General features: G+C 57.4%; 2 protein-coding genes across 2 annotated transcripts; both read right to left on the bottom strand.

The window, feature by feature from the left end:
• Window positions 1-340: 340 nt before the first annotated feature.
• Window positions 341-3,735, bottom strand: DOK3 (docking protein 3). The gene is made up of 5 exons (XM_054389377.1): window positions 3,262-3,735; window positions 1,589-1,882; window positions 1,400-1,493; window positions 1,142-1,314; window positions 341-1,060 (listed from the first exon to the last, which is right to left on the bottom strand). The coding sequence occupies exons 1-5, from the start codon at window positions 3,733-3,735 to the stop codon at window positions 341-343; spliced, it is 1,755 nt and encodes a 584-aa protein (XP_054245352.1).
• A 285-nt stretch (window positions 3,736-4,020) lies between these two features.
• On the bottom strand, window positions 4,021-8,936 carry DDX41 (DEAD-box helicase 41). Its single transcript, XM_054389466.1, has 15 exons — window positions 8,777-8,936; window positions 8,622-8,696; window positions 8,198-8,258; window positions 7,446-7,582; window positions 7,114-7,186; window positions 6,787-6,940; window positions 6,535-6,671; window positions 6,179-6,341; window positions 5,958-6,089; window positions 5,722-5,793; window positions 5,345-5,441; window positions 4,841-4,990; window positions 4,616-4,687; window positions 4,322-4,432; window positions 4,021-4,169 (listed from the first exon to the last, which is right to left on the bottom strand). Exons 1-15 carry the CDS (start codon window positions 8,916-8,918, stop codon window positions 4,033-4,035), a joined length of 1,713 nt encoding a protein of 570 aa, XP_054245441.1. The 5' UTR covers window positions 8,919-8,936; the 3' UTR covers window positions 4,021-4,032.
• Between the last annotated feature and the right edge of the window lie 680 nt (window positions 8,937-9,616).

Here is a 9,616-nt window from a genome sequence, read left to right as displayed (position 1 = left end):
CCTTCCTGCACTTACCCGCGGCCAGCCGGGCCCCCGGGGAGCGAGGCAGAGCGGGCGGCAGCGCAGCAGGAGCACACCGAACCCGGCGAACACAAGACTCAATCCCTAGCACCACCCCTCCCTGGCCCCGCCTTATATAGGATCGAGAGGGGGCAGAGCCGGCGGGCGGCTCGGCCAATCACCGCGTCCGCCAGGCTGCCGGGGCGGGCACAGCGGCGCCCCCTGGCGGGGAGGCGTGGATTACCCCCGCCCTGCCCCGCTTCCCAGCACCAGCAGAGGCGAGTCCGTCCCAAGCTGTTTATTCTCCGCAGTGTACCACCGAACCGCAGCCGGGCCGGGTTCAGGGCCAGTCCCGGGGGCCAGGGGTCTCCCGGCTGAGCAGCCGCACAAGTTTGGCCCGGAGATTGCTCTGGGGTTTGTGCCCGGGACGCCCCGGCAGCAGCTCCTGCTCCCCGCGGCCCCAGCAGTGTTCCGGGGGCTGGGGGCTGCCCCGTGGCAGCTGGGCTAAGGCGGCCTGATTGTCATAGATAGGGCCCACGTCGCTGCTGTGGCCCTCGGGAGCCTGCCGGCACTCCACCTCCCACTGCCTTTCATCCTCTGCCTCCTCCTCCTGTGCCCTGGCTGAGTCCAGCTCCGAACTGAAGATGTTCTCATAGAGATGCTCAGGGCTCTTCCCCACAGCCCAGGGCTCCCCAGAGGCTGGCTGCCCTGGTATGAAGAGAGGCTGCTGGCCCCGAGCAATGGAGGCATAGACAATAGGGCCTGTGCCCTCCGGCTTGGGGAAGTGAAGGAAGCCGGTGGGGAGGGGGGAGGGAGATTGGGCCCCCCCCCGAGACAGGGTAGGCTGGAGCTCCTCGGCCCGGGGTCCCCAGGGCTGGTGCTCAAGGCCCTGTATTTCCGAGGCAGAGAAGAACTGGGAGTCTGGGGCACCCTTGCCCTGCTGCTGGCAGGCAATGGCAGCAGCCACAGCACGGCACAGTTCCAGGGCCCGTGGGGTACTGAAGGTGAAGGTGCCCTCGCCGGAGTCACTGCGACGACCAGCCTCAAAGGAGAAGACACTCTGTGGGGAGAGAGGGGAGGGGGAGAGGTTGGCCCTCACCCTAGGCAGCCATCAGCCCCAATAAGTGAGGGGGATACGCACCTGCTCCTGTCCAAACTTTCGGAGGAAGGGGTAGGGCCAAGTGAGCAGGGGCTGTCGGGACTGTGGATCCTTCAGTGTCAGGCTCTGGGGAAGGGCTGAGAGCAGGTAGTGCCCGTGCAGGCCACAGTGGGTAGCTGCATCTGTCTGGACAACCATCACTGGAAATTCAGTCACTACATGAGTAAAGCAAGGAGGGGGTCAGCACTGCAGCACGGAGCTGTAGCCCACTCCAGCCCTATCCCCTGCCCTTGTACATACGTTCCTGCCAGGAGGTGTAGAGAGAGTTCTCCTCCATGGGGACAGCAAGACTGGGCTGGGTCTCAGCACTGCTTTGCACTGTTTCCTTTGTGCCCTGAAACAGAGGGATGTGAGTGTGCACCCGGACTAGGTGAGCACCCCAGAGCTCCTCAGTAGGAAGGGTCCCGGCTGTGCTGGACCTCATGGTACCTGGAAAGCCAGCTGGCAGAGCTGGGTGATCCACTCATCCCTCCCTTCCGCTGCCAGCAAGTAGCTCTTCTCTGTGGTGTTGAGGTAGAAGGCAGCAGTGGCTTTTGGGCAGCTCTCAGTGCCTGCTGGGCCCACAGAAACACAGTCTGAGAGGCGAATGATCCTGCGGGCACAGCATCGCAGGGAGCCCTTCTCCAGGGCAGTGCCATCGTCCCGCACGTCGAACTTCTCCATGCGGGCCACACCAGAGGGGCTGGCAGCGAAGAGCTGGGCTCGCATCTTCCTCCAGGACCTCTGGGGCACGGGAAGGACACAGCAAGGTCATTGGCAGGGAAAAAAATGGTCAAAGAGCTGCCTGCTGCATCCTCATAGTGCTGCCCTCTGTGCAGGGCCAGCAGTATTCAGTGAAAGATGTACAAGACAGGAGCAGGTACAACGGAATCCTGGCCAGCAGTATTCAGTGATAGCTGTACAAGACAGGAAGGGGCACAAAAGGATCCTGGCCAGCAGCTGCTGGGAGCTGCAGGAGGGCACAGACAGCCAAGGCCACTGCAGACCCCCGCATCTGTGGGGCAAGACAGTACCAGAGATAGGCTGAAGGGGGAGGGAGCTCAGCTTGGCTTGCTAGGTGAGTCACGTTCACTCCCCACTTGCTGAGCACCAGGTCCTCCTCTTTGTTCCTTGCTGCAAGTGCTGGCCTACTGCTGCTGCTGCAGCTGAGCTCTCAAGCTGTTCTCAGGACAGACCTTGATGCAAATTAAAGCCATTTTGAGCTGGTGGGGCTCCTGCTGGCAGCCTTACATCTGCTGAGCCTGGTCAGGCCCCATAGCTCATAGCCTGCTTCCTCCCAGGGGAGGCTCTGTGGTACCAGCACCTTCCCAGCCTGTCATGGGATAGAGGGGTTGCATGCCCCCACACACCTCAAAAGCACAGCAGAGCCTCCACCCTGCAGAAACCAGACACAGCTGAACACCCAAAATACCCACTACCATCAGCTCCCCTGCCTCCTACGGCCAGGGCACCAGGCCCTGCCCAGGCAGGCCCTGCTTGCTTCAGCTCCAGGACTCAGCTCTCACTGGGTGAGGTCACAGTGTGATCATAGCCCAGCACATCCACCGAGCCCCTCATCAGGACATGCCCAACCCACCACAGCCAAAGGGATGCCACTTAGTCCAACACCCACCTCACAGCTCCCTGGAGATAGCTTGACCTTGCAGACACTCCCATTATGTCACCCATGCTGCGTCCAGAGGAGTATAGCGCTTGGCTGCCACTCCAAGGACACAGGGCAGCTGGCCAAGCCATGAGGGGTGCCCCATGGTTGGCACTGGCACCCCAGAGCCATGCTGATAGAGCGCTGGGGACAAAGCCATGTCCTATGCACTACCCTGGGGTGCCCCACTCCCACACACATGCTGGAACTGCACCTCATTAACACACATTTATTGTTTCATTGCAAATCATGCGGTGACCAAGCAAGAAGGACAAGGCCAAGAATGTTCCTGCAAGGATGAGTCCCCTCAGCCACAGAGAGAGTCCAGGGCCTCCCCAGGGCAGCTCTGAGGGATTTGGTTCCAGTACCCTCTTCCCAAGCTGCCAAGGGCCCAACCCCAGACCTGGCATCAAGATAGAAGGCGGCAAACCCTGTACCCAACCCCAGATCCAATCTTTACCTTTCCAAATTTGCTGTGCTGCACATAGAGGATCCCATCCTTCACAGGTTTCTCCATAGGCCCAGTGCTGCCCTGGCAGCCAGCACAATGCTCGGGACTTGAGCTACCAGCAGCAGAGAAAATGTGACTGCTGCAGCTGAAGCAACTGCATGGGGCAGACTTCCTTCTCTCAGAGACTTCCCCTTTCTGCTGTGTGGGATGAGGGGCAGAGGCTGGGCCATAGGAGGTGTCCATCCATCTGTCTGCCCTCCCCGTTACATAAGGGCAGTGGGGCAGAACATGCGCGGGCAGAGCGCAGGAAGCGCTGTGGGGACCGCCCAACACCAGCACAGCACCTCTTGTGTGTTTGGGGCATATGGGAACTGCCAGCAGCTGAAGATGAACAAAACTAGGTAAGGGGAATGGTCCTGGAGTTGTGGAGGTGCTTTGGAGAGGAGCAATGCAAAATCTTGGCCCCACTGCTGCTGGCACCATGAGGCACCATGAGTCAACCACAGACCAGTTGCTCCACCTGAGGCTTCTTCCTCCTCCCCTGAGGCACCGCTACCTGCTTGCCCAACTTGCCACTGACGTAAAGGCCTGTTGCAGCACAGCTCCAAAGATTTCCTCCCAGCGCAAGAGCTTTATCAGGCTGAGCTGGCAACAGCCCTGGTGGCCAAATGCCTGGAAAAAGGGGACCACAGCTGTGCAGAACAGCCATCTGGGAAGTGCCCTGACTGAAAGGGATTAAAGGCCCACAAAAGGGGAGTGTAGGGCAGCACGCTCCCCAGGCTAGAAGTCCATAGAGCTGTGGGCCAGGTAGTCCTTGCGTCCGATGTTGCTGACTTGCTTTGTCTGCATGGCTTCCAGCTTGGGGCAGTCAGTGATGCGATGGCCAAGGCCACCACAGAAGGCACAGCCCCGCTCACCTGCAAGGAGAGAGATGAAGTCAGGGAAAGCTGTGCCAGATCAGCAGAGTCCCCCCCAATCCCAGAAGCTGCAACATCAGGCTATCCACATGGCCAGGCAATGCCAGTCCCAACACAGGTAGAACCTGCCTGGGCACCCTGGGGTCTCTCACCTCCAATGTCAAGCATGGTCTCATCCCCACAGTGCAGCACCTGGAGCACAGGTGGCACCTTCTGCTTTGCCTCCAGGAGCAGGGCCTTCAGGTCCATCAGCACCGACTCGTCTGGAGAGAGACATATAAATGAGACACTGCCTGCGCAGGTGTGGGGGCACTGCCCCATTCCACTGTCTCCCCTCCACAGGCCAAAGTGACTTGTCTCTGCTTGCTGCCAAGAGAGAGGCAGCTCCACCACCTCCAGCTTGCCTCATACAGCCACAGTCTCCCCAGCTGCACACCATTTCTCACCACAGGCCTTGTTGATAAAGGTGGTGGCAATGCCAGTGTTGCCCGAACGGCCTGTCCGCCCGATACGGTGAACTGTGGAGAAAGGGACAGGATCAGACCTGGGTGAGTGTGATGTTACAGACCACCCCTGTCCCTGGCCACTGCAGAGACAAAAGCAAAGCTTTGCTTGCCTCTACACCCACCCCACCACACATTCATTGGTCCCCTATGGGGCCCAGTCCTCACCATAGTTCTCAATCTCCTCTGGCATGTCGTAGTTGATGACATGCTGGATGGCTGGGAAGTCTAGGCCTTTAGATGCAACATCAGTGGCAACCAGAACATCCTTCTTCCCATCCCGGAAGGCCTCAATGGCTTTTGTCCGTTCCTCCTGATCTGCAAAATGCCCAGCAGAAGATCAGCAAGGGCAGAGCTCCCAAGTCCCACCTACTGCAACAACCACTATGGCCTCAGAGCCTTCCTCGGTGAGAGAGCCTACGCAACCTTTGCCCAAATAAATGAGCAGAGGGTCCTCTAGGTCCCATAGAGACCTGCATCATGCCGATGCCTACTACATGCAATGTAGCACTTGCCCCAGTCACTACCACAGCCTGGCCTCACTCCACCAAACTGCTGCATGATGAGATTTCCCGTGGCCATGTACTACTCCAGCAGGAGTGGGGGTCAGGCAGGGCCACACTGCAGCCTAGGACTTCCAAGACCCAGGCCTCCCCTGGGACCCTCACTGACCTTTCCCTCCATGGATGGCGACAGCCTCCACACCCTTGAGCAGCAGGTACTCGTGGATCGCATCAACATCTGCCTTCTTCTCTGCAAAGATCAGCACCTACAGCAGCACAGACATTGTGGAAGAGGTGACCTTCTGCAGGCTGGCACTGCTAGCACCAGCACAACCCCCCAGGAAACCCATTCCCTTTTGCTAAGGGGAGTACACACCAGCTCTGGGCCCAAGACCTGCTTGTACACGGAGCACAACTCATTCACATGCCTACCCCACCCATGGCAGAGCCCAGCAGCATCACAGCTGTATCCCCATTGCCAGCTCCACCTGCATCCTGGGGCTGCATGTGCCCATGCTGCCAGGGCAGCCAGAATATATTACTCACAGGTGGTGGAGTCTTCTGCAGGCATTCCAGGAGGTACACCATCTTGGCCTCCTCTTTCACATATTCCACTTCCTAGAAACAAGCACAGAGACAAGTCACGCAGACAGCAGAGAAACTGCCATCACTTTGTATTCCTTAAGCTTCTGGGAACCTTTTGATGCAAGGGATGCCTCAAATGCCCTTATGAACAGTGCTGGCCATCCACAGAGTCATGGGGGAGCTTCTGACTACATCACCTGCACAACATCCAGGCTGGCAGCACCTGCTCTCCCAACATTAATAGTGATGGGCTTCACCAGGGCACTCTTAGCAAAGTTCTGGATCTTCTTGGGCATTGTAGCACTGAACAGGAGGGTTTGCCGCTGGCCCTGCACGAGGAATGGGTAAGGATTTAGCACTCACATGGGTTGGTACAAGGATTGAGCTTCAGAGTGCTCATATCACGCCATCTCAGTACCTTGAAGTAGGAGAAGATGGTACGGATGTCACCCTCAAAGCCCATATCAATCATCCTGTCGGCCTCATCCAAGGCCAAGTAACGGCAGATGTCCAGGCTCACCATCTTCTTCTGCAGCAGGTCCATCAGGCGCCCAGGGGTTGCCACCATCATGTGAACACCGCTGTAGGACAAGAGAAAGCATCAGGCCCTTGTATTCCCACCCCATGCAGCAATACATAGGGAAAGTAACATCCACCTGGCACATCATCTTTGCCCCCACTTTCCTGAAGCCATTTATCCCAGGAGTCACCTCTCAGCCCTCTGCTAGAGCACAGCTTCAGCCCCACAAAACCTCCCACCCCAGAATGTCTTACTGTTTAATTGTCTCCATCTGCTCCTTGACAGACATGCCCCCGATGCAGAGGGCACAGCGCAGTGGGGGGAAGCCATCCTCCTGCAGCAGGCGACAGTAGTACTCAATGATGCCATGGGTCTGCCGGGCCAGCTCCCGCTATGGAGATAAAACTTACTCATTCCTACATCATCATACAGGGAGGATCTGGGGTTGTCATTGAATATATCAGTCAAAGAGCACTCCCATGCATTATCATGCCCCTGATGCTCACTGAGGGACAGATGATGAGTCCATAGGGTCCCTCTCGCTTGGAAAATGGCAGCCGCTTCTCCTGCTCCAGACAGAACATGATCACTGGGAGGGTGAACACCAAGGTCTTCCCAGAGCCAGTGAAGGCAATGCCGATCATGTCCCTTCCTGAGAGGCTGGCAGAGAAACAGGCCAGTGGTGAGGGGAAGCATCACTGAATGGCTCAGATCTCCAGGACTGAGCAAGGTGACAGGGTGCATCTGTCACCAGGGAAAACCACCCTGTCCACACCACTGGGCAGGCTGCAGGGAAGCACGCACCTGCTCTGGGACAGGGACAGGGCACTCACATGGTAGGGATGCCTTGGATCTGTATGGGTGTGGGCTGCTGGATTCCTTTTTTCTTCAGGCCTCTCAGGATAGCTGTCAGAAAACAAGGGACATGTGCATTCATGACATGAGGTCTTCCCCCTTTCCCTCCTACTCACGTACTAACAGGACCTTTTCCACCAGTGACAAACACCTCTTGGGCCAGCAGTTAGGTGATGCAGCCACTGCTGGGAATTCAAGCTGCAATACCTCTAACACCAAGCATTAAAGATCCAACAGCTTCTCTCACTGACTTGCACTTCCCAGGAGAACACTGCCCTGTGTGCCCTGCCAGGCTCCTCTCCCAGCCCACCTGCTGGGAACTTCATCTCCTTGAAGCTCTTAATGGGGGGAGGGATGCCTTCCCCCTCCACCAGGATGTGGTACTTCTTGCGCACGCGGTCATGCCGTGCCTCTGTCATGCCCAGGATGTAACGAGGTGCTCTCCAGCTGCAAAGCCAACAGAGGAAAGTCATGGTACAGAATGAGGCTGGAACTGCAGAGCCAGCAGCCAACATGGAGGCCTTGAGGAACTCCCTGTGGGGCTCAAGTATTCCAGGGAAAGCAGGTAACTCCAAGGGACTTCCTGGTGTGAGCACAGCAGCAGATCTAAGCTAGTTCCATGCATTAAGCATTGCCCCTAAGTCTGACGAAGAACTCCCAAGCTAAGAGCTGAGAATTGTTTATGGATGGTGAATGGAACATGCCAAAATCTTTGGAGCACATCTCAATCATCTCTCTGACACTGCCTAGAACAGCACTGGCTCTGTGGGCTGCCCTAGTCTCTTCCTCTAGCTTAGTCACCTCCAGGATATGAAGATTCAACTCCAACCTTCAGCTTTAATATAAAGGTACTCTAGCAAACCTTACTGTATATAAAACAACATCCACAACAACTGAGCAGCCTTTGATTTTACATACAGTGTATGAAGCCAGACAGTGAAGAAAGGAAATCTATCAGCCACAGAGGAGTGCTCCTCCTGCCAGGCTGCAAGGCCTCTAGTTCTCTTTAGCTGTGAGGAAGTAACCTTGTCAGAAAGACAACCTCTGTACAGGGAAACTCACCTAGTTTTAATCGGATCATCATAGGTGATGCCCTTTGCCATCTCCTTCACTGACATCAAAGCTGCAAGAAGAAAGCTGATGAGATCAGTGCAAACTCTCCATCTCCAGATACATTCAATGTCAGCAAAGAACTACTTGGGCAGACCATTTGGGAGACTATTTATGGAGACAGAGGAGAAAAGCAGCACTCCTAGCAGTTCCTGAGTACAGGAACACCAGGCTCTGCAGCCTACTATGCCCAGAGGTCTGACACAGAAACGTCTCAGCTAAGCCAGGCAATCAAGATGCCAACCAGAGGATCCTGTTATGATCTCCTGCCTCATTCCTGTGCGTGAACAGCCCTAAGTGTTGCAAGGTACATAATACCCCTACTACTGTCCAGACACCTCAGGACACAGGTCTCAGATATGGATCTTTGACTCACCTCGGCCCTCTGCCACACTCTCAAGGATCTTCTCTTCCTCCTTCAGCTGCTTCTCCTTGGCTGACTCCTTCCGAGCTGGGGGGAAGATTTAGAAAACCAGTGAGGTTTCAGTCCCTCCAAAAGCCACTTGGCCATACAGCCAGCCACTCCCTCACCTTCTGCCTTCTCTTTGAGGTGCTGGTGCTGATCCAACAAACTGATGTTGGACTGGGGCCCCAGCGGGATATCGTCTTCGTCACCCCGCTGCTCACTCCCGCTGTCTCGCTGCTCCTCCTCTGACACCACCTTCCGTCGCATCTGCAGCAGCTTCTGCAGCTGGAAAGAAGCAGATCGAGTCAGAATGAGAGGCTCCGCGTCGGGACGGACGCCCGGAGCCCTCTCCCGCCAGCGCCGTTACCATCTGCTGCTTGCGCTGCTTGACGGGCACGTAGGGCACATAGTCTTCATCCTCCTCTCCGGAGAAGTCAGACGTCTCCGCCACCTCCTCCCGCTGCCTCTGCGGGAAGACGAGAGGTGAGGCCGGCTCAGGACGGAGCCGGTCCCCCGCAGCCACCCTCAGTGCCCCTTGGTTGTCGGTACGGTCCAGGTTGGGCCCGGCCCTACCTTCCGCTCAGCCCCGGCCTCCATAGCGCCGTCTCCACGCAACACCCGCGGCGCCCCGGACGTAAATCCCGTGCTCCGGAACTGACGCCTGGCGGCACGGGCGCCGTCGCTACGCCCCCGTGGGTGCGAGCAGAGACAGGGCCCGGCGAGCCTCCGCGACGGCCAAGCTTACGCAGAAAGAGGATGGCCGTAACCACCCACCCCCCGACACCCGCCTCCGCCCCACCCAGGGGCGGCAGAAAGCAGCAGACAGCGGGGTTTAAATAAAATAAAAAAATTAAAAAGTTCTTTATTGGGGCCAGCACGATCCTTCCCCGCGGCGCTGGGAGCCAGACGCCCACGCCCACGGAGAGGGGGACGAGACGGCCGGGAGTGGGGGTCACCCCGCGGGG

This window comes from Indicator indicator, chromosome 18 (genome assembly GCF_027791375.1).
Source record: "Indicator indicator isolate 239-I01 chromosome 18, UM_Iind_1.1, whole genome shotgun sequence".
Classification (NCBI taxonomy): domain Eukaryota; kingdom Metazoa; phylum Chordata; class Aves; order Piciformes; family Indicatoridae; genus Indicator; species Indicator indicator.
Note: the sequence above shows the minus strand (reverse complement) of the source record. Positions and strands in the feature narration are given on the sequence as shown.